This window comes from Bos mutus, chromosome 26, assembly GCF_027580195.1.
Source record: "Bos mutus isolate GX-2022 chromosome 26, NWIPB_WYAK_1.1, whole genome shotgun sequence".
Classification (NCBI taxonomy): domain Eukaryota; kingdom Metazoa; phylum Chordata; class Mammalia; order Artiodactyla; family Bovidae; genus Bos; species Bos mutus.
In genome coordinates this window covers 7,753,243-7,777,408 of record NC_091642.1, presented here as the reverse complement: position 1 = coordinate 7,777,408, position 24,166 = coordinate 7,753,243, and the positions used below count along the sequence as shown (strand labels likewise).

General features: G+C 57.6%; 2 protein-coding genes across 3 annotated transcripts in view; both read right to left on the bottom strand.

Moving 5' to 3' along the window:
- Positions 1 to 18,860, bottom strand: part of FAM53B (family with sequence similarity 53 member B) — a 79,308-nt gene extending 60,448 nt beyond the window's left edge. The window contains exons 1-2 of the mRNA XM_070364035.1: positions 18,720 to 18,860; positions 9,811 to 9,865 (exon numbers count right to left, since the gene is read on the bottom strand). Coding sequence (XP_070220136.1) covers positions 9,811 to 9,865; positions 18,720 to 18,797 — 133 coding nt within the window. The 5' untranslated portion in view covers positions 18,798 to 18,860. The remainder of the gene's footprint in view (positions 1 to 9,810; positions 9,866 to 18,719) is intronic.
- Positions 1 to 24,166, bottom strand: part of EEF1AKMT2 (EEF1A lysine methyltransferase 2) — a 93,715-nt gene that overhangs the window by 4,370 nt on the left and 65,179 nt on the right. For both annotated transcript variants that reach the window (XR_011462819.1, XR_011462818.1), the window contains one exon: positions 18,720 to 18,973. The gene's annotated coding sequence lies outside the window, so the exon portion shown is untranslated. The remainder of the gene's footprint in view (positions 1 to 18,719; positions 18,974 to 24,166) is intronic.

The following is a 24,166-nucleotide window of genomic DNA, read 5'->3' as shown; positions in this document are numbered from 1 at the left end:
GTTTTGTTATTTATTTTTGGCTGTGCTGGGTCTTCACTGCAGTGTGCAGGCTCAGCAATCGTGGCGCATGGGGCTCAGCTGCCCTGTGGCACGTGGGACCTTAGTTCCCCGACCAGGGATCGAACCCGTGTCCCCTGCACTGGAAGGTGGATTCTTAACCGCTAGACCACCAGGGAAGTCCCCCATATGATTTGTTTTGAGGTTAACTCTCAAATCGCCAGTGGGAACCGGGGTTGGGTGGCTAACTCGAACGCGTTCCTACCCACCTTCAGGAACTACTCCTGTTTTAAAGAGGAAGCCTCTACAGGACCTTAACACATAAAACGTCTCTTGCAGGGAGGTTTCACAGAATCAGTTCTCAACTCAGTCCACTGGTTAAATGAGGGTGCAATGTGACCACGGTGGATCTGCAGCTCCTCCGCCAAGGGGGAAGAGACCCAGGATGTTATTCTCCTGTCTGTATCCTCCCGCCAGCCTCTTACTCCCCATCGAAGAGCCAACGCGCACATCGCCTCCTCTGCAGGTCCACCCCTTCCCACACAAGCCTATGGGCACCCGCAGCGCCTCGCCTAGACCTTCAGTCACGTGTCTCGCAGTAACTGAGCCTTCGTTATCTGCTTATGTGTCTGTTTCGTCTGCTGAGCTACAAGTTCCAGAGGGCGGTCCCGGCCTGACGTTCCTGCGCCCAGCACAGGGCTTGGCACACAGCAGACCTCAGCCGGTGCGGGGTGGAGGGAGGGAAGGGTGATACAGAGCAGATAAACACTACACAGCACACCGTGGGTGTTCACGTGGTCTCGCTTATCCCTTGCCCTTGGCACAGGTAACCAGCCGTCCCTTGGCCAAGCAGGTCCGACCTGGGCTGTACCATGAATTCCCCACCCCACTGGGGCCAGGGATGGTCGTGTATGGAACTGACCGGGACAGTGGCTGGCCCAGCAGTGGCCATGTCACTTTGAAAACACAAAGCCCTGCCTGATTTGAGCTCTTGCTACTGTGTGTCAACACCAGCCAGGTGGCTACTTGTTCTGTCTGCGGAGCAGATAATATTTTAATTGTTTCTATCTTTATCACTTCAAGAAGTACAACATAAAGAAAAGTAAAAACAATCGAGGCTATGTTTAGCCCGTGTGTTTTCCCCCTTTGCTCAGGGAACAGAAGGCGATTTGCTGGGTCAGGTCACCAAACAAAAGAAACAGGAATAGAAGCTAATTTTTAATGGCAAACCGCCCTGAGCGCTGGACACGCTGTCACGTTGTACAGAAGGCCTCGGTAAGGCTCCAAGGAGAGGATACCGGACGCCCCCGCCCCTCCATTCAACACCGTCTCTGCACAAACAACCGTAACCCTTTCAACAGTGACGATGGCTGTGGCCACGAGGAGTCTGCTGAGCTGGAGGACTTGGTGTGGTGGGAAGGCTGTGGACCTGGGTTCGAGCCCCAGCTCTGCAAGTGACTTCACCTCTCTGAGTCTCGGCTACTTCATCTATAGAACGAGGAGACTGATTGTAACCTCTGCACAGAGCTACCCTGAGAATGGAACCGTCGCCTCGCAGGCCACAGGACGGGCTCATGAGACAGCAGCGTGGCCGTGACGACAACACTGGAGGCGACTCGGGTAGCTGAGCCCCAGCCCTCCCGCGTAGGATGTGTCTGGAACGAGGACTTGGGTGTTCTCAAAGAGCGGTTTTGGGAGCACCAGAGGGGTGTCTGCTGGGGATGTTAATATGCAGATTCCTAGGCCCAGTCCTTGCCGTGATACACAGAATCTCTGGGAGCAGGAACCTGCCTTTTAATAAACTCCTCGGGTTATTTTCACGTGAAGTGGTTGAGAACCACTGTTCGAGACTGCAGGCTGCACAGGGACCTGGGTGTCTTTCAAACATCTCCATGGAGGCCCAGTCAGACCATCCAGCCACACCAGGAAGCTTCTGCAGGGTGGACCATGCCGGTCTCCACAAGCCTGCATTCAGAACATCACTGAACGCTGGCTTTGTTTGGGGCAACAACAGAAAGCAGAATTATGGAGAAGGATGACTTTGCCTTTAGAGTATGTTGAGGTCCCCTTTTCACAGGACGGGGGTGGGGACACCAAGTTGCACAGCGTGTTCTGGATGGAGAGCCAGTGCGAAAGGCCTGAGAGGCCGACCGTTTACGTGACGGGAGTAATGGGAGGCCCCCCACCCCACAAGACGTGCCATGGCCTGCAGCTTCTCAGGGAAGGTCCGAGTACCAAGCCCCCAGCGGACACGGTAAGGGCCAAGGACAGTGGCCCCGGCTGCTGAGGTTCTCGATGGCCCCATGACTTGCAACCCTCAGGGACAGCTCAGGTTTCTCCATCTCCCTGCTGGGCCAATCTTCACAAGTTTGAGGTTTATACACGGGAGTGGGTGTGTGGGTATGTGTGCAGGATACACACGCCCGGGGCTTTTTCTACAGAGGGTGGGGGCCAACCACACAAACACACAAATCACACAAGCCGTCTTGCTCCCTCACAGACGGACTGGATCAGGTGGCCTCCAAGGGACCTTCCCAAGCTAAGGCTCCACAACCGAGCCTGAAGTTTCTGGGAAGCACAGAAGAAGCTGACGGCCACACCTAGGGGACAGGAACTCAGATCCTCCCCGCTCCCAGCAATGTGTACACACACTCACAGGCTTTGGTCTGGAGATCCCTTGACTGGGGAGGGCAGAGGCTGCTGGGTGCATGGATCTCCAAGCTCAGAGAAAGAAAACACCCAGAGGAACACAAATAGCATGTGACCTCAAATGTTCTTGTTTCCATTTCTGCCCTTAAACTTGGAGGGAAATTCCCAGGGCGCCTAGAATCTTAGTGGACTACAAGCCTTCATATTATGTTCACAAGATAGCCTTGGATATCTTCACGCTGTGTTTGGAGGCCGCTCTATGGTGACATAACCACAACAGAATGTGGTTTCTAGAAGAGGTTAGACACCTGAAGCACAGACCCAAGACACGGAAGGCTCTTGCAGCCGCTCGGGCCGAGCGAGCCGGCCTCAGTCGGATTGGGGCCGGCTGACTCATTCTCGGATTTCACACCTGTCTGCTTGTGCTGACACCAGCCTCCCCTCCCCTGGCCTGGGGGCTGGGGCTGTGTTAACCTGGCCTCCGGGCTGCAAGGACTCTCTGCCTGATCTAGGGCAGGGGAGCAGCTCACTAGCCCTTTCAGTGGGAACTCCGTGTCTTTCTGGAGCCCGCTTTATTACATCGGTCTTACGAAAAGAGCACAGGTGGAAACGCACACACGGGACAGTGGCATGAGCGAGCCCACACGGCACCGTGTGCTTTTAAATGGACTCCGGAGCCCCTGGCCCATGGGAGCACCTCTTTCCCTGAGTCACCAGGATGGAGACTCAACACAGGGCTGGGCCAGAAAAGGCTCCTGGGCTTTGCCTGCCCAAACCTCAGCCTCTGGCGATGCCCACCTTCACCTGCAATAAATCAGAGAATGTCTGTGCATCTTAGGTTCAGGGACAACACAGGATGCCAAGCACCTCAGCCCAGGGCCGGAGGACGAGGGGCCAGGATGGCTGAAGACAATGCTCCCCTGGCCCCACCCGGGGAAGGCTAGCTGCAAGGGTACTGGGAAGACGTCTGACAGGCTGGTGGGTACAGGGGGTTCCTGGGGTCCTGCCGTCACCAGCCAGGTTAGGGTGGCCCGTGGCAGCGGCCACTGCTTGTGGGGGGGCTCTTTCTCTTACAGAAAGAGGCCCAGTGGGGATCCCCAGACAGTGAAGGGGTACAAACCCCTCCCGACTGGGCACTGGGAGGGTGGGCTGGTCTCCCATCTGTAGGCGGAAGCATGGGCTGGGGCCCTGTGACAGCTCTTCCTGCCTTGAATGGACCTCCTGCTGCACCCCAACCCCAGAAGTCTGTAGGAAAAAGCTGGTATTCACATGGCGGGACGTCCCGTGGGCGCCCCAGTGGTTGAGACTCTTGTGCTTCCCCTGCAGGGGTCATAGAGCTCCATTCCTGCTCGGGGAACCAAGATCCCACACATGGTGCACAGCGTGGGCCAAAGATGAAACAAACAGAAAAAGACGAGGGCCACGAAATCTCCCAAGCGACACAGCGGTCTGTTCCATCCATTGCCTTCGGATTCCCACCCTGGCTGCGTGTTTGCACAGGGCATGGGCCATGGGCAGGAGCCAGGGACTCAACTCCAAACCCACCTGCGCAGCAAAGCTGGGCACCGTGACACAGAGCAGGAAACTGGCCACTGCAAGAGCTTTTCAGGAAACTGTCAATATAGCTGCATTAATTGTCAATTAGCTAACCCCCCCCCCACACCCACCTCAGTGGGATCCTTACTGAAGTTGAGGGAAAGCCTCAGTGCATACCCCAAGCACAGCTCTCATCTCGCAAGGCAGCAGAGCGCTCCCCCACGTGACGGCTGGGGAGACCAACTCCAGGACAGGATGGCCTCGCGTCTCGCCTAGGGACATGTCGCTTGCCAACAGCGGTCTGCAATCCCAAGGCCATGCTCCTGCAGCGGGGCCAGGCTACCTCCTAACGACTGTCTCTCCACTTGGAAGCGGCCTGGAGAGGCACCACGTGGGTGGGGGTGGGGGGTGCCCACGGCCAGTCTGGCAGCTGCCGTTCCCCGCCCTCTGGCACCTCTGGGGCTCCCTCGCCCGTCCCACCATGTCAGGCCAGCCTGGGTGAGAAGGCGGCCCGGGAGGCTCCCTTTGCAACCATCAATGGCCATCATGTGCCAGCTACACTTTGTACCTACATCCCATCCTGTACCTTATACCAGAAACGTCTGAAACCTAAGTGGTGAAAGGAAAGACTGAAAGCACTCTGCGTGGACAGACCTCACGCCATGTTAGAGATGGGCAAGCCACACCGATGACTACAGTCAATAAGAGTAGTCCTTATCAGCTACGTTTTTAAAAATCAATCCTAGGCACTCTTTATGGATTTTTGTACTAGCCTATTTTGGCTAATAATCAGTTCTTATAGGAGGCCCTGGGTCCAAGGATGATGTGCAGTGTGGCTATCTCAGAGAGACTGAAGAAGCGGCAGAGACCAGAAATTCTGGCTTTGTTATCACTGCGGCTCATTTCATTTCAGTTGTGTTCCGTTTGCTCTTGGAAACCTGAAACGCTCAACCTCCGAATGCTGGCTTTTTCCCCGCTTGCTGCAATCACAGCCCACTTTCAGCAACAAATGGTGGGAGGGTGAAAAGACCAAAAGCTACCCGACCTCAAAGTGCAGTCTCTTCCTCTGTACAGCTCAGCACAGCCAACTGGGGTACCCTGTAGAAAATACAGGGGTGCCCCCAGGAGCAAGCCTTCTGTGTACAGAGCAGACTTTAACAGCGAGTAATTAAACATGGAAAGTAAGGGCTTATAATTAAAATGCTGACAAATCTGAACCACAGTGGCACAAGGAGGGCTGCTATAATATTTTTACAATTCCTTTTTATACATAATGTATGATCCTTCTGCTCAAATTTCCTCTATGTTCTTTGCCTGTGAGATAATTTACATTAATAAATAATTTATTACCATAACTCCTAAAGTAATTATGGGTTTCCACCCAATTTTTTTTTTTTTCTTTTTTAAGCATCTGAACTGTTTTGTTCCCCGTCCATGGACTTGTATTTACACGCCTTCTCCTAGCGGCCTTTCGGAAGTAACCGGGGTTGCACGTGCTTGCTCATGTTGTTTGATTTCCCGGTCTCCCGCTCACCCGACGGCTGAGGAGAGAGAAGTGGGCAGAGTCCAGTGTCCTTGCAACATGGAACTCGTTCAAGGGGGTGCGAGGAGCCGAGCCCAGGGTGGTGAATGGAGGCCCCTCTCACCTGCTTGTCCAGTTTCACCGAAAGAGATCTGACCCATCCACACGTGACCCTGGGTCAGCGTGAAGAAGCACCTCCCAGGCCCAGTGGTGGAGGAGCCACGGGCCGAGGACTCCCTGGCGACTGCCCCACCCGAGCCTGGCTCGGGGAGGTCCTCTCAGGAGCAGCCAGCCCCCCGTGTGCACCCATGAGCAATCACGGCTACAAACAGGGCTGGCTCACCTGTCAGGCCAGCTGACCTGGTGGGTGGGCCACACCCCTGAAGCTGCCACCTGACCAGGGTTTCCTGTGTCAGGAACACAATTCCCTGGGCAGACACGGCTCTCCCCAGAGAGGCTGTTTGCAGAGGCAGTTCTGGTTCAGCCCAGGAGGCGTGCTGAGGATGGTCTGGGAGGTGAGGAGAGAAACCCAGAGGCACGGCATCGCCTCTGCTATAGAAGGAGCCCTGTGGCGCCCAGGCTGGCCGGGCACTCAGCCCTGGCAGGGCAGGCCAGCCGTGGCCTGGCTCCCCTCCACCCCGCTTCTCCTGTCCACAGTCACGCTGACTTTGTCTCCCCACCCCCATGCTGGAAAAGGACAAAACTACTTCTTTGTATCAAGCTCCCAAACTTGAAGGGAGGGGAGGAGACCCGCGGGGAGGGCCCTGCAGTCCAGCTCAGGATAACTGAGCACGAAGTATTTAAAAGCCGAAACATTGTTGCGAACGCTGATGATATTAGTAACCATTTTATCTCCCTGGGTGCAGGGGAGGCTGAGCTCCCAGCAAAGGCAGCTTCTCCAGAAGAAGCCAACAGGCCCTTCCCACCAAACACATTTGCCTGGGTTTTCTTACGAACACTCACAAAACCCTCCAGCTCATCCCAGTGTCCAGCGAGGACCCCTGCATGGGGGCTTGAGAGGGAAATGCCCTGAGTCCCAGGTCCACGCTGTCCCCAGCTCTCATGGGAGAATTCCACTAATCAGGGCCAGAACCGGAGTCCTCTGTCTCAGAAGACAGGCAGGGGGTTTGGTGATTATAATGCTGTGAGGTTTCATCTTTGCTGAGGGCCGCACACCCCCACCCCCACCCCAGCGGTCCTCTTCTTTGCTACAGAAAACCAGGCACGGAGAGAGAAAGTCTCGCGGCTGCTGCTCGCACGTGTCATAGGGCGCGGCCGCACACTGAGTCCCAGGCCGGAGCCTCCACAAGCACACAGCCTGGGGAGGGCCTCGGACCCCTGACACCCACCTCAGCAAGTGCGGGGAAAGGACGGAGGTGGGGTGCGAGCCGGCGCCTCGCAGGTGCTGCTGTCTCCTTAAATCCCATGGACCCCACGAGGTGCAGGCTGCAGAGGGAGGCCCAGGAGGACAGCGCTGAGGGCCCCCTTTACACGGGTCCAGGGGAAGTCCACGCTCCCTGGCCTTGCTCCTCCACTAGACAGAAGCCCCCTCGAGGACTCAATAAACACCGACCAGAACAAGGCACACTGAACCAGACTGGGGCCGACTTTTCTAAAAGCCCTGGTAGCACGTGCTGTCAGGTGGGTCAGGATCTCCCGAATCAGGGAAGGGCTTAGGACAACAGAAAGATGGAGAGATGGGAGACAGAGAGAGAGAAGTCACGGAAGGGGCAGTGGGGGTAACTGCACGGACCCCGTGGTCCTTCACTGTCTGGAAGGGCCCTGGCACCAGCCGGCAGAGCAGGAGGGCACAGACCTTGTGGAGGCGAAGAGCCCATGGGCCAGGGAGCCCTTCCTGAGGGGCCGCCCTGCGCACCAGAGCCCCGAGGGGCAGCAGCCCAGTCATCCTGTAGCCCCGGGCCCCCCCAGCAGAAGGCAGACTGCTGGGCTCGGCGGGCTCAGATGGACTCTTCTGGGACTCTGGAAAGAGACCTCCCCTGCTCGCCTCTGCCTTGCTCCCTGGGCCTGAGCACCTTCTCCACAAGGGTGACTCGCACCTGCACCACCCCCCATCCAATGCCCACCAAGGAAACCAAGGTGGTCCCTGGGGGCGCGGAGGCCTCTCACAGGAGCAGGACTCTCAATCTAAGCTCAGCCTTCTTCTCCACCTGTCACGTACGGTGCTCACACTGCGCCAAGCTCCTTCCGAGTGTCTCGGAGACCTCATAGCAAGGCAGGTGCTGTCCCAACACCCATTTCACAGATGAGGAAACTGAGGCTTGGAAAAGGTAAACAGTTCGCAGTGACTGTGTGAAGGCCAGCACCACCATCACGAACCCTCGAGAGCTCTAACTTATCGCGATGTGCTCACAGCAAAGGCCGATGGTTAAGGTCTTGGAATAAAGACCAAGGGTTCCACCATCTGGGTCACCAGTCCGGCCCAATTCTGAGCTACCTGGGGCGGGGCAGCTGGGCAGAGGGGTGGGTATGCCCAGGAGCCCCGCTCACTCCCCTTCCCAGACACACCAGAGGAAGACAGCCCAGCTGCAGCCCGACTGTGGGTCTGGCCCAGGAAGAGGGTGAGGAGGCGGGCTTCTGGGCCACGTGGATGGGGCGCGGAGGGTTTGCTGAGAGCCGTTAACCACAACCAAGGTGTGCAGCCAAGCCTCTGGTGGGGACAGGCCTCAGAAGTGTGTCACACGGGTAAACCAAGGCCAGGTGAGCTCCCTGGTTCCATTTCCCCGGGGGGCAAGCACCAAGGAGGCCGCCCAGGGCTCTCCCACACAGCTGCGGCTTGAGAGTGAGAAGCAAACAGTCGTTCCCCGCCCCGGGGTCCAGCTCTGCCCACTGAGGGGCCTTGAGTGCCACCCCAGATGTGAGCGGAGCGCCCCTGCCTGCCGCCTAGAGCAGCTGTGGATCCAGGGGGACCCTGCACCTCAGGTGCCCGGCACGGCACCACGCTCACTGTGACACGTGATAAGGACTCCCCAGGACCACTCCCGCCTTCCACCTACGGGAACTGAGCCTGCGGAAGAAAACGCTGTGCCCAGAGGGAAAAGGGCCAAGACAAAAGGCCACGGGCACTGAGCGCAGTCCTGGGGAGGCAAACCTGAAACCGCAAAGAGGGGACCCGCCACGGAAGCCCGGCTTACAGAAACTCATCAGAAGCCATGTCCTGGAAGCGGGCAGGAGTCCAGGGGAGAGGGCTCAAGGAGAAGCAGCCCCATCACCGGGAGCAGAGAGGAATCAACAGTCAATACAGTCATCCTTTCGGCCCCTTACGGACAATGGTAATTAGCACTTGCGTGTCAACAGGGCACCAGGGCAACCTTTCTGGAAAGCATAACAGAAACACAAAGCAAGAGCCTTAAAAATGAAAATGTGCCTGCCCCCCGGCCTCTCTACTCCATTCCTGGGAACCACCCTAAGGAATAATCCGAAAGGCAGAGCGAGATTCAGACACTGAGTCACCGTCAATCGTGAGAGCAACAGAACAGTCCTACCCAACAACCGAGAAACGAGTTACCTCCTTAAAAGACAATATTATAGACTCATTATCACGCATGGGATGGGCAATTTTCATGCTGCAGGGAAATGATGGGTCATTATTAGTATGCAGAAAAAAAAAAGCAAAAACAAAAGTTTTTAATAAATTTGTATAATCATACGTTCATCACGGACTTGGCTATGTAAAAACTGCAAAGGACAAAAACTACACCAAAATATTAACAGCAGTTATAACTGGGTCCTGGGGCTGTGTGAGATTGTTATTTTGTACTTTACACGAATGGTGCATTTTTCTGAATTAAAAAAAAAAAAAAGAAACGAACATGGTCACGTTAATGATCAGACACAAACTCGAGGTGTCACTGCTGGAAATAACGTCTGTAAACCACGCACCAGTGCCCAGCCCCTCACTCAGCCCCCGTAGCCCCTGCCCTGCTCCAGCACTGAGACCGAGACAGTTCCAACAACACAGAAGAGAGTCCCCGCGGCCGCTCCTTGTGCCTGCATCCAGAAAGGGCTTCTAGCGTCTCCCCCTGGAGGACTCGGGCCCTGGGGGAAGGCGCTCGAGGAGGACTGTCCACAGCCACCTGGTTACTCACCCATGATTCCACAAGAGAAAAGTGTCGGTCCTTGACTCATCTTCTTTGGCGTGTGCTGCAAACAACCAGAAAAGCTATCACTCTTCAAGTCATAAGAAGCACGTCTGCACATGACCCTGCACTGATTCCCTCGCTAAAGTCACAATTAAAGGGGGGGGGGGCATGGAAGGTGGCGGGGGGGTGGGGTGGAAAACGTCAGATCAGGCAAAGGAGGAGGAAAAAAAAAAAAAAAAACAAGTACTAAAAGAGACATCTGCCCATAATTAGGTCTGGGCTCTTGTCCGGAGCCTCGGGTGAACTATGGAGTCCATCAAGTTAACGGGCTTTAAAAACACACAAGGGAGCCCCGTGACTCCTGACACCAGGGGACTCGTCCACGTGAGTGATGCGGAGTCAGGGCGCAGGAGGGGCTGGAGAGCAGCCTCCCTGCAGCCCGGGGCGGGGAGGAGGGCAGGCGACCACTTCCTGTCCCTGGGGACAGGACGAGCCTCCAGCAAAGGGTAGAGGCCCACCTGCCACCCCCTAGCCCTCCCTCCTGGACACAAGAGGAGCAGCTCCCCCGTCTCTGTGAAGAAGCTCGAGAGGGTGGCCCTGGCTCGGAAGCTGTTTCGCAGCCAGGAGGGGCCCCGCCGCCCGCCAAGACACCGTCGAGAACTGAAACAGAAACTTGGGTTGCGTCTGGTCTCAACACACGGCGATGGCCTCTGAACTCCCCGGTGCCACATTTCTACAAGGGTTTCCCTGTCCCCTGTAAACACTGCACATCTCCCCTCTCACCCCATACCTCGCCTCACTGTGGTCACAGGGTGAAAGGCCAGGGTAGGGGGTCGCCCAGAAGAATCCCGCATCCAGGCACTCGCTCCACGGCGCCGCGGTAACCTAAGCCTGGAACGTTCCGGGGCTTCGAGCGCTAGCCAAGACCCAGGTCAAGAGGCCGGTTCTGACCTCCAATGAGGAGGAGACCGTCCACGCCCGTCGGGGCCCCAGGAAGAAGGGCCTCACTCATCCCTTCCTTCACTCATTCATTCATCCATTCGCTCCACAAACATGTACCGGCGACTAGTCAGGTGCAGGCTTGTGCTGGGGTGGAGCGCGCGATGGTGAAAGAAGCTCCCGGCTCCGGAGTGGTCAGTGCTCACAGAGGGCTCTCACCGCTGAGCAGAGCCCCAAGTGACAGGGACGCGTGCCTGGCTGTTGGTCCCAGGAGCGGGGGGCAGGGGTGGGGGGGACGCAGGCCCTGGCTCTTTTCATGCCTGGACGGGGAGGGTGTGGCCGCCGAGAAACACCTGGCCCCCCCAGATAAGAGGGGAGCTGGCATCTGGCAGGGGCTCCCCACCCCTGTCCTCAGCTTGCTCAAGCTGGGGACCTTTGCCCTTGGCCAGTAGTGTGTTCACTGATCAGGTTATTAAGGGTCTGTCCTGACCAGCCTGGAACACAGAGGTGAAGGACATGGCCTCAGCCCCAAGGAAGCCCACATTTTCCTAGAGGTCACACAATCAGACAGAGAGCGGGACTGGAGGCAGCTGGACCAGGCCACGGCCGCTGGGAGCTGAAGGTCAGGGCGGGCTTCCTGGGGGAAACAGAGATGGTCCTGAAGGAACTTACGGGGTGGGGGGTGTGGGGTACAAAGGGACACTGGGCTGTCCTCCTCCAGTCCCCCACCTTGGATTGAAGACAATCCTTATGTTTTTAGGATAGGTCTCCCTCCCAGGGTCCACCCAACCGACAGCCCTCCGGGGAAATACCTGGAAAAAGTTAAAGATGGGCTGCCTCTGCCTCCCGCCCAGCTCACCCCAGAGTCACTTCATGGAAAGTGGGTGTGACAGACATTCAGAGCCCTGCCTCCAGGCAGCGCGGCCTGTGGAAGCCAGGCAGGCCCTGCGCCCAGGGAAGGTTCGGGGGAGACAGAAGCTGGCCTGGCTGAGGCCACGGGCCTGGCTGGCCGAGGGGGATGGCCCCCGACGCTGCAGGAGCCTTTATAGCACGGAGCCAACACCCACTGGGAACCACAGCCCCACCCCACCTCAGTGCATCCCCGTGAAGGGCAGGGATGGGGGCCCTAACGCAGGCTGGAGGCCCACAGGAACCCAAAGCAAGGCGGGCCAGCGAGAGCTGGAGGGTGCACAGAGGCGGGAGCCACGTGTCACCACCCTGGCACACTCAGGGGCCACCAGGGGCCCGGGTTTACGGACGCAGAGGCAGGCATGCTGCGTGCGGACCGTCAGGGGTGTGCTGCCCACTGACTGACCTCTCGCTCAGCAGGTGTATTTCAGGCAGAGGGGTCACCTGGGTCCCCTCCCCCGGGAATGTGGCCCGCGAATGGGCACCAGAAAGGCTGGGGTCTGGGCCCGCAGAGAGGAGCCACGGGTTAGCATGCAGGGCGCCGCTGGCCCTCAAAACTCATTCATTCAGTCATTCACTCACTCACCCAAAGAGGACCTGCTCGCCAGGTTGGGGGGGGCGCGCACTAATGATACGACTGCTTCTGGCTCCCCACACCGCCTGGCTGGAGCCCCACCGTTGTCCACCGAGGGACCAGGTGAGCCCCTGACCTGGTCCTGGGCTCGTCTTGCACCATCCATCCTCCACGCAGACCTAGGGGGCCCAGCCCCCATGGCCGCCCCACTCACAACAACCTGGATGAAACCTGGCTGTGCCCCACTCCCCGCCACCCACCGGGCACCCGTGAGCCAAGCCTGCGTCCACCCCAGCCTCACTCATGCCGCTTGGGGACGGTCCGGCTCGCTGCTGCCCGGGCCTTTGGCTCTGTGGCTGGTTCCTGTCACGTGGCCTCCCTGGCGGCCTTCCCCGGCCGAGACACGCCCTGCCCACCCGCGCTCTTCTCCTCGGGACCTTGCTGAAAGCTGCCCCCCCCGCCACCCCGCGCGCATGTTTGCTTTGTTTCTGGGCTCAGACTTCACTCGCCCCTGAGATCAAGCCTCCCTGAGGCCGTGGTCCGGCCCACAGCATCCCCCGCCCAGAGCGGGCACCCCAGGGCTTCTCTGCCACCCCGCCACTGCGGCCCGCAGTCAGCCCGAGCCCGCCCTTGCTGCCACGTGCCTGGCGAACGCAGGCCTGATGGAAACGGACTCTCCCTGGACACAACCCGCTGCCCTCCCAAATCACTGGCCTCCTGCCAAGTCGCAACTCAGTGGGGGAGGGGGACAGCATCAGCTAGATAAAGTCGGGGGCAACCCCCACACACACACAGCCTCTGACTCTGCACCCGGGGTGCAGGGGGATCAGCCATTGTGTGCACGGAGAGCTGACAAGAAGGGACACCTTCTCCGTGTCCCATCCTGGCACAACCCCCACTGTGCTGAGTGTTAAACGGCACGGCAGGCGGTGTGCGCCCTTCTTTTGCTAACAGCACCCCAATTTTGCACTGGGGCTCCTCCCCTTCCCACTGGGGGTGTCCTGGTGGGATATCACCCCGACCCCAGCCCCCTGCACTGCACAGGGTGGGCCTGGCTGCCCGGACATGCCTGCTCCAGGGCTCTGCCCCCTGGATCGAAGGGGTGCTGGGCCGGTCCACCGGGTGGGGAGCCCCCCACCCGCCTCCACCATCCTCCCAGTGGGCCTGTCCCTGCCCTTTCCGGGAACTTCAGTCACCAGTTCTCCCAAGTCTCTCTTCATCGCGCCAGTGGATTCTCTTCTGCTGTGTGTATCAGCGGAAGGTGGCCCCAGCTGCTTACGTCCGAGGAACCCTGGCCAATTTCATGGGGGTCTTCAAGAAGAATAACGGGGGAAGTAGGCTTGGCCACTTGAAGGGATATCACGCAACCGCTCAAAGCGGTGTTTGGGCAGAGGCTTCCAGTACCACGAGGAAGCATACTTTGTCAGTGAAACCTGCTTCACTAAAAAGATACAAGGAAACCGGCCAAAATATGTAGAGGGCAATGGTGTTTCCCTGCTCTCCCGTCCCACCTAAAAATGCAGCTTTTCCCTCTTTCTTTTCCTTCATCCTTGTGTGATGCTCGTTTCAAACTGGTTTGTGTGTGGAGACAAATCCCTTCAAAGTAGCAGTAGAGAAATGTTGACTAACAGGACGCTGGCCAACTTTAAGGTCAGAAAAGGGCTGAAAGAGTCATGAGCTAACTACTTCCCCCTGGGGCTTCTGCCTCCTGTTGGCGTAAAGAAAGAAAGAAAAAAGATCAGGGCCCCCAACTCGCTTTCTGAGCCCTGTCCACAAGGTTGGGCTGGCAGCCGGCAGGCCAGGACATCGCATAACCCACCGCTTCCCAGGGCCCCGTGCACATGCCGACTGCTGGCCACGCTCCCTGGGCCCAGCACCAAGGTTCCCCACTGGACTCCAGGTTGTCCAGGGCCGGTCTATCCCCACTGCTTTGTGCTGCTCTGCAGCCAGCCTCCCTGAACCCTCGAAGCCCTCTGCACCCGCTGTGGGAAGGCTGATGAGCCCATTGCTCTGTGGACGATGTGGTAAGGCCCAACCGGCCCCCCGGGGGCAGGGGGGGGTGGAGGAAGCTCTCACCATTTGAGGTTTCACAAGACACTCGGGGTTCGCACACGAGTGTGCACCCGGGGCCCTCGCTGTGTCCCCAGGATGATGAGCTCTGCTCCCGGGGCTGTTCCTGCTACTCCGAAGCCTTTGTTCCTGAGCCCCACCGTCCCGACCAGGGCACAGCCTGGTGTCTGGGAGACTCCTTGCATCAGCAGAGAAAGCTTGGAACTACATCTTCCATAGGAAAGACAGAAATTGGAGACCAAACGGTATTTCCAGGGGCCGTCTGTCTGACTGAGAAGCCCTGACTTAAATAAGACTCAATTCAGGTCATCATTTAATGAGGAGCCAGCTCAGACAGAAAATGGCCAAGCTCCTCTCTGGCCATCACCACGCGTCTTCGTGGCTTCCTTCTGCAGACTAGGGCGATAACGTCACTCTTCCTTCTGCTGATGCCGTCTTGGGGCAATGCGGACGGGCCCACGCTCGCGTTGGGAGGGTAACAAGGGCGGTGCTCCGGCCTCCGGAAGGGAACAGGGTGAAACCCTGAGTGGCGGAAAGTGGGAGGCCGAGGCAGGCCAGAAAGAGAAGCTGAGAAGGGAGAGGCGCCCCAGGGTGGAGGCTGATGGACACAGGGTGGGCGCCCCGGCTTCCCAGGCTGCAGGACAGCCATGGGGGTGGGGGGTGGTCTCTGCTGCCCAGGACGGTGGGGGCGCAGACTGGGACGGCCTCGGGCTCTGCGCACTTTGGGATTCCAGCCTGGGGCCTGGGGCAGGAATTCCTGGCTGGGGCCCCGTCAGGCCTAATGCTGACTCCGGGTGAGCAGGACGGGGGAAAAGCCTGGGTGCCTGGGGCAGCTGACATGGCCCCTGAACTCTCCTGCTGGGCAAGGCCCTCAGCGTCCTCATCTGACAAGCGTGGAAGCAAGGACCTGCTCCAAAAACATGGAGTGTCTGTTGTGGCCAGGAACACCTCCAGGATGAGGAAAGTGAGGTGGCCTGGAGCCCCTCCTCCGGCTTCTGTCCACCCCCCAACCCCACCGCTCCCCGGCCCGTCCTCCACGGAGCAGGGCACCCCTAGCTCCCTCCGGTCTCCAGCCTCCAGAGAGGGGGGCCGGGAGGCTTGCCTGGGGAGGAGGGACCACGGGCCCTCGGCAGGAGCGTGGGCGGGCGGGAAGGAGCTTGGGGAAGGTTGGCCCCGAGGTCAGATGTCTGGGCGGCCTTCCAGCAGCAGCAGCTAATGTTAGCACACTCGGAGGAAGGGCCACTCAGGGGGAAAGGAAGGCGACCGGGCAGAGTGGGGGAAAGGGGAACCGAGTCATTGCACCGCCCCCCACCCCCAGCGGTGGGGGAGGCGAAACCAGGGCTCTCAGTCCCTTTGCTGTCTTCTCGCCTCCCCTGGGAGTAGGGAGGTCACGTTGTCACCAGTATTTTAGTTTACAGAAAAAAGGAGAACCAGGAAACCACGTCAGGGACCCTCTGAGCAAGCAGGTCGGGGCCTGGTTGTGGGGGTGCGATGCCCAAGCCTCTCCTCTGCCACTGTCTCCAAGCCCCCAGGGCACGTCCACCTGCAGCTTTTTTTTAGGCTCTGACCTCACTGCAGGGCCTCTCGCTTCCCTAATTCTGAAGCCGCCTGGGGGTGATTCACCATTCCTTTTTTTTTTTTTAATCTGAAACCCCAACTTCTGGTATCTTCTTAGTCTGATTACAAAACAAAAGAGGACAGCTTTTCCCTCTTTCCTGTCGTTATCTTGATGGTATTCACCCGAGGATGATGCGACCCGTTTAGGAAGTCGAAGCTAAACTCCCCCCATCTTCTTCTCACCCTGGCTGGCCGTGCAGAGCGGATTCTAATCAGTTGATTTCACGTTCTGGGGCTGTCGTTACTTGGCTGGTCTTATCTGGGGTGCGGGGGTTCTTTCTTTGGTTGTTTATGGCCCATGCTTCTTCCCAAGGAAGTCCAGGCCGGTGGCGGCTCAGGAGACAGGCCGGGGGGGTGGGTGGTGGTGTGAAGGCCCTGGTGGTGGCCGGGGCCTGCACCTGAAGCCTGCATCCTGCTCGTCTGTGCCCCTCTGCCCCTGGGCCCCCTGTTTCCTGTTAGTCGGGGAGGTGGAGGCAGGGCACCTTGGCGGGCCCCCCGCAGGCCCTGGCCCCCTCGCCTTCACTGTGCCTCCACCCCACTGTGAGGGCAGAACCCATCCAGGCCTGTGACGTGCCCACAGGCTGACGCAGGAGAGGCCCCTCTCCAAAAGCGACTGCCGGGCCCTCTTCAGTGGCCGTTTGCTCCCCTTGGCTCGTCGCTCCTTTTTCTTTTTCTGAGAAGTTTTTTTTCCTTCCCCGGCCGGGGCTGGGAGGCCGCCCTCCTCCTTGGCGGGGGCTCAGGCCCTGTCTCTTGGAAGAGCAGCCCAGCTGACCACAGGCCCATGGGCCCCGGAACCAGCTCCACAGCCAAGCCCAGGCCGGCCCACCTCCAGATGGAACCAAGTTTAGCAGCGATTGAAGCAACAGCACAGCTGGAACCAGACTGGTCGGGGGAGGGAAGGGAGGAGGGAATGGGGGGGTCCCCTGGGACCTCAAGGAGGCCTGCACCCTGAGAGCCGTCTCATCTTGGTTAGAGCTACTCCACATGAGGTGCTTTCACTTCACCAGGAAAACATGCACCCAGAGCAGAAAACGGATCAGCTCATACCTGCACCCCCTGAGCTAGGAAGCTGAGTACCGGAGAAGGGACTCAACGAGGCCGAGTTGAGAACCTGGCTCCATGAACTCACATCCCCTCCCTCTGCCAAGGTCCCCTGAGCACCTACCATGGCCCGTGCCCAGGGTCAGGCACTGGGGTGGTCAGCAAGGAGCCAGAGAGACAAAAGTCCCTGCCTGGTGAAGCTCGGATTCTGGGGCAGGAGTCAACTCAGGGAACAAGATCAAAACATGAGGAAGGCTGGTGGTGCCCGGGAAGGGAAAAGGCCAGGGAAAGGGGACAGAGGGCACGTGGGAAGGGAGGTGGGTAGTGGCCCGAGAAAAGGAGGGAAGAAGGGAGGGAACCCTGCTCAGGGTGGGTGTTCCAGACCACAGAGGAAGCGCACGGGCCCCGAGGCACGTAGGCCAGCGAGGCGTGTGCAGACTGAGGGGGGGAAAGTGGTGGAGAGCACCCAGTGGTTACGAGGGCCAGGGTATGCCAGCCCCCATCCGTCCAAGTGAGGGACTGGCGTGTTGCTCGGCCTGAGAGGGGGATAGCTGGTAGAAGGCTCTGAGTGGAGGAGGGCCGCTCTGACCTGCATCTCCTGCAGCTGCTGCTGCTGGAGAAGAGGCTGCAGGAGCCAGAAGCAGGGGCCAGTTCCCATGAGAGTCCGGGCAAGAGAGGACACAGGCGGGACCAGAGGGGAAGCCGCGGGAATGATGGGAGCAAGTCTATGTAGAGACACGTTCAAAGCACACTGGAAAAGGAAGGGGTGACGGACAGACACCGGCTCCTCCTGCGGAGCTCCTCTGGCCCACAGTGCCCAGGGAAGCCCTGCGGGGTGGACGCGGGTCCTCTGGCCCACAGTGCCCAGGGAAGCCCTGCGGGGTGGACGCGGGTCCTGGTGACTTTCACAAGCTCCTGCAATGACCTGAGACCCACCTGCCCGCTCTCGGCGTGGGTACTGGGGAGGTACCGGGGGAGGAAGCCCACGCGAGGTGCTAACGCGGAGTCTCACAGGGGTTGTGAAGGTGCCAGGAGGGGTGCCCCCAAGCCCTGCACACAGAAGCGGCAGAGAGTCCTGGGGACGGACCCCCTGCGAAGCCCACCACTGCAAGAGTGTTCATGCCCAAGTGGGACTGCTTCCTGCTTCCTCAGCACGGGGCAGCCCACCCGCTTCTGAGGAAGGAGGGCTGCAAGCAGGACCGGGGGGCCGTTCCTTTCCTGGTCTAAGAAGGCCGGGCCCCTGCCTCTCTGCTCCAGCTCACCAGCCCTCTTGGTCAGAGAAGAACCTGGCGCAGGGCCGCTAGCACTGGGCCCACTACCCCGGCCCCCAACCACACCCTCCTTCACACCGGCTCCCGCTCCTGACATCTCTGAGATGGCAGCTCTTATTCCGACCGCCATTTGGAGGCCGGGCCTTATCCTGGTACCACCCCCCACCTTCTGGAAACCACCTACCTTGCTGGGTGGAGACCAGGAGGGATGTGGGTCTCAGCCTGGCAGGGGCAGCAGAGCCCCCCTTGGTACTATTCACCAGAGGATGAGGGGGTGGCCTCCCCTCATCGCTCTCCAGAGAACGCCACCTGAGCCAGCTACTTCCTGCTGGCGAGGACAAAGCCAGGCTCTGGGTGACAGCCTGTCGCCCCTGCAGCCACATCTCCCAGAGCTCTGCTCACGGGCCCTCTGGACTTGGTCTGCTAAGCCTGTCTGCTCAGTCCAGAGCCCCACCAGGACATCGGGCCTCCAAATGAGGCCACCAGGTCCTTACCGGCTCAGGGTTGAAGGTCCTGCAGGCCACGGGGTCGGCTCCCTGCTTGTCGAGGCTTTGACTCAGGATCATCACCATGGTAAGGGCCTCAGGCACTGGGCACCAGCCCAGGGTGGGCACGAGCCATCTTCAGGTGGGCAGACGGGGGGGGCAGAGGCGACCTCCTGGGATGTCTCCCGGGCGATGACGTCAGCAGAGGCTGCTCCCCATCGGGGTGGGGCTCCTCCAGGAAACAGCGGAGTGAGGTCAGCTCTCTGGAAAGACAAAAGAAAGGCAGAGGGACTCAGGACGGCAGAAGACGGGGGTCCCAAGAAACTCAGCCCCTCCCCTCCAGGTGGGGACCCTGCTGGGGAATGGAACCACCTCACCACTGAACTGAGATGCTTTCTTGGGGGGCGGTAGCGGTGGAGGGACACGAAGGCCAGAATCACCTTCCTGGGAGTCCCCATGCTGGCCCTGGAGCGTCCCTAAAGCCAACACCCTGGTGGGCACAGCAGTGACTCTCAGCTCAGCCATGGCACCTTTCTAAGACAGATCTCGGGATCTGGCTGGTCACAGGGCTACACCCCCCAAGTGTGCTCAAGCCCTGCGACCTCCTAGGTAGAGCTGACCCTACAGACAGCCCAAGGTCGGCTGATGTTGGGCACTCACCCAGCCCACAGTCGAAGCCCATGCCACTGGCCCTTGGGCAACCAGCAGTGACTCCTGTTTTCCACCCAGGTCTGGACAGAAACTACTAGAAGAATTACAAGGACACGTGCTTCCTGTCCTTGGAAGCATCACATTTCCGGAGTGACACGTGGACAGCAGAGGCACCTCCATACCTGTCTCCTTCCTCAGAATGAGCCAAAACACACCGCAGCCCTGGATGGGGGGTGAGGGAAGGCCTGCACACACGCCTCTGAGCTCTTAGCAGTTCGGGACCCTCTCTAATCATCATTCTACACAGCCCGGAATATCTCCCCAACCCAGTGTCATCTCCCACCAAGCAAACGCCCAAAAAGTGCAGCCTGCAGCCCACGTTGGGAGAATCGCTCCTTACAAATTAATTCTTGAATCGCTCCTTACAAATTAATTCTTCTGATCCTACCTCTATCCCACCCCTCTGAAGGTGTAACCTTCAGAGAAAGTCACAGAGATCCACAGAACCCGAAGATTACCATCAAAAAGTAAAAAAATAAAAATCATAAAATAAATACATAAAAAGCAGCTCCTAATCTGTAATTAAAAACAAACTGGTCAGCGCAGGAAAATGTTTTAGAATCTGCTGCTCTGTGTAAAAATTAATTGCACCCTGGTATTTACTTGCTGTCCAGATCATAAATCATATTTTCCTGTTTACTTCGATTAGACTTTACAGTGGGTGTTATTGAAATTGCTCAATTACAGGCCAGCTGGCAAGCACGGGAAAATTACCTTCTACTGTTCTTCGAAAACAAGGTTCATCCAAAGTGCAAAAGCAGGGAAGGGGAGGGGGGAAATCAATACATTTTCAAAGGGTTGACTGTTCAGGAGGGAGGCCCAGCGGGGTCCCCAGGTCACACCAGAAGACCTGTTTCAAAGCCACATCCATCTAGAAGTGACAAACGTTCTGACCAAGTATCATCTGGCCCAGCAAAGAATTTCAGATCACTCGTCCGAGTCTGGCCAGGAAGCCCAGCCAGGAATGCCCGCCAGCCCCCAGGACACTTGGCTTGGGAGCAGGGGGAAGGGGGGGGCATGTGTGCAGGAGAGCGCCCGGAGGGGTGCCCTGGACTCCCCCTTCAAAGGCACCCTTTGTGCAGCTCAGAATCAGAGACCGGGCCTGATGGGTGCAACATCAATTCAGCTCTGGAGCTGCCAACCATCACCCCAGGCCCAGGGTGACCCACCCTCCCCAGGCCCTTCCTCCTAGCAAGGCAGGAGGGTTCACTGGTTATAAACTCAAGTCCTAAGCAGAGCATACCTGAGCCAGAATCCCACCTCTTGAAATGTGCTGAGTGCCCTTTACCAAGTTACTTCCTTTCTGAGCCTTGATTTCCTCTCACCATAAAAGACTGCCACCAGAGCTTGCCTCAGAAGACGGCTGCACTATAAGAAAATGTGAATTCAATCCGTTTGCATGGTGAGAAGCCCTAGCTCGTTTGAAGAACTGCTCAATAAACAGTAGCCACGGCCACTAGTTTCATGGGGGAGCCCGAGTCCTGATCTCTTCTCAGCAATGGACACCCAACCATCTGTCCTCTCAAAAAATTTTTTAAAAGGCAGAATTTTAAAGATAAAACTTTTCAAAGCTAATGTTCCATCTAGAGGGGACTGGCAATATTATGGTCGATCCCTGTGGTGAGAACAGTAAGAAAGATGCTGTGGAAGTCTTATCACCATGGAAACAAGCTACCCCATCTGATGCTGCCGCTGTGTACCAAGCACAAAGCCGGACAGAGGTGGTGGTGCAGGCATCTCGGCTCTCGTGTCTCTGCTCCCAGCAGAGCCCCTACAGAAGGCCGGAGCACATGGGCAGCAAGATCGGTGAATACCAGAGGACCATGTATTCCTGGAAACTAGAGCAGTTGGAGAAGGCAATGGCACCCCACTCCAGTACTCTTTTGCCTGGGAAGTCCCATGGACAGAGGGGCCTGCAGTCCATGGGGTCGCTAGGAGTCGGACACGACTGAGAGACTTCACTTTCACTTTTCACTTTCATGCATCGGAGAAGGAAATGGCAACCCACTCCAGTGTTCTTGGCTGGAGAATCCCAGGGATGGGAGAGCCTGGGGGGCTGCCATCTATAGGATCACACAGAGTCGGACACGACTGAAGCGACTTAGCAGCAGCAGCAGGGCAGTCAGTAAGCACGGCAGGCGCTGGAAGGAGGAAAGAGATCCTGCACAAACCCTGTCCTCAGGAGTCGTGGAAAGACAGTGCTGGGAACACAGGCACCACAGCTACCAGAGGCAGACAGGAGGAAGAGGGGGACCCGGGGCTGAGTCCTAAACAGACACCTCTGCACAGGGGCAGTGACGCACAGCACTGCTGGAAGAGACCGGGCGTGGGGACAACCCAGACCGCCACCAGCAGGCGACCGGTAAGAGAAATCACAGGGCCACCGTGTAACGAGTAATGCCACGTCACACGCACCGCTGTTTTAATGGTGATTCTAGTGGTGCCGACGTGACACTCTCTCCAAGATTCACTGTAAAAGAAAACAGCAAGGGGAGGAGTGCAGTGTGGCCCCATAACCACGTGGTCCTGCAGTGGGAGAAGGCACGCCTTGAGTGTACAGCCTTACACACACACACACTGTTTGTGTATTTCATCCAGTGCAGTAAGCATATTAACACCTTTTTGATCAGAAAGAAAATAGGTAAGACTTCAAGAGGAAGGGAGGAGGCAACTGGGAAGAGGGAAGCATGAGCGAAGCCCGGCAGCCTGGCCTGCGTGTGGTGGGGGCGGGGGCCGTCAGCCCACTGGCGGCGGGCACACAGGGTATGTGGAGAAGGGCAGCAGCGGCGGGACAAGGGGCTGGAAAGACAAGAGTCATCCCAGACCAAAGGCGCTGCTGCCAGGCTGCGTCTTGCAGCCAGGCGAGGGTCCCCAAGGAGCTGGAGCTGACGGGGCTGACCCGCTGAGACGGCCATTCTGTCTGTTTTCTTTGCGACACCTAGCAGCGGGTCTCGACGACACCAAAAGTGTCACACGTTTCTGGAACCAGGCTGAATCACAGCAACTTTTGAAATAATCTGGGCACATTCTCAGACCCTGTGAGGCAAATCCAGACCGGCAGAGCCTGGCACCATGTGGAATTCCCTGGGATTCCTTTGATCCGTGGCATGGGCCTGGCCAAGCTCACTGGGGAATGCCAACGCCCGTCCAGGGACTCAGAGCCCAGTCTGAGAACGGGGCCAGGGACTTTTCAGGCAGAAGCCAGGAACTTGACCTTTGAGGACAACTGGGTGCACAGCTCTACCTGAGCTAAGGAGGTGCCCCGGAGTCCACAAGCAACAAAGACCTGCTGAGCTCACCTGTGGGGCACAGAGCCTACCCTGGCCTGCTCGGTCTTCTCTGAGCCCGTATTAAGAACAGCTTCTATCTACTGAGCACCGATGTGAATCAGGTGCTTTAGCACTAGTTACACGACAGGTGTAACTAGTAACAGTTTACAGACAGATGAAGCAAGCCACCCAGGGTCTCAGGGGTGAGCTCCCCAGCCTGTGCTGCCCACCGAAGCCCACCTGCAGCAAAGCCCCACCCGACCTGCCTCTCCATCTCAAGCGCATCCTTCAAAGCCCCGTCGAGCAACTCCCATACAACCTAGCAAGCGCACTCCTTGGCACGCAACTCACAGAAATGCAAGCTTATGTTCACACAAAGCCCTGCACGTGAATGCTCGTAACAGCTTTATTCATAACAGCCAAAACCAGGAAACAACCCAGATGTCCTTCAACGGGTGACTGGCTAAACAGACTGTGGAACAGACATGCCGTGGGATGCCCCTCTGCACTGGAAAGGGACGAACTATTGATTCCTACTTGGAAGAATCTCCAGGGAATTATGCCGCGTGAACAGTCCCAATCCCCCAGAGGTTAATTACTGCCCGACTCTTATTTATGTAACAGCCTTGAAATGACCAAGGGACAGAATGGAAGGCTAGCTTTAGTTGCTGCTGGGGGTCTGGATGGGCGCTTGGGAAGGCGGGTGGGAGAGGGAGGAGGATGTGCTTATGAAAAGGGCGGGGACCCTCGAGGTGATGGAAATGTTCTGCATCTCGACTGCATCCGCGTCAACTTCCTGTTTGCGATTTGCACTGTCGTTTTGCAACGTGTTAACTGCTGTGGGAGACTGAGAAAATGATACACAGCACTTTCTACGATTTCTTACAGCTACGTGTGAATTTACAATGATCCCAGATTTTAAAAACAAACGTCTCCTTCCAGTTTTATTGATATAAATTGATACCCGGCAGTGTGTAAGTTCCCGGTGTATAGCATTATGGTCTGACCCACATACATCATGAAATGATGACCACACGTTTAGTGAACACATCCCTCATCTCGTAGAGACACAAAATGAAAGAAGCAAGAAAAACAAATGTTTTCTTGTGTCAAAATTTTATTTCAAGACTTTTTTTTTTTTTACGTGGACCACTTTTTTAAGCCTTCGTTGAATCTGCTGTAATATTGCTTCTGTTTTGGTTTTTTTGGCCATGAAGCACGTGGGACCTTTGTTCCCCGACCAGGCATCAAATCCACAACCCCTGCATCGGAAGGAGAAGCCTCAACCACAGGACAGCCAGGGAAGTCCCTTCTTGGTGTCACACTTTTAAATGGAAAAAGCCCACTCCATCGACGCATTTATCAAAACTCATAAAACCAAACACTAAAGAGTGAATTACACTGCACAGACATATGAAAAAAAAATTTTTTTAAGGGGCCCACATGGCTGCCACTGCCTGTACAGAACGTGTGCAG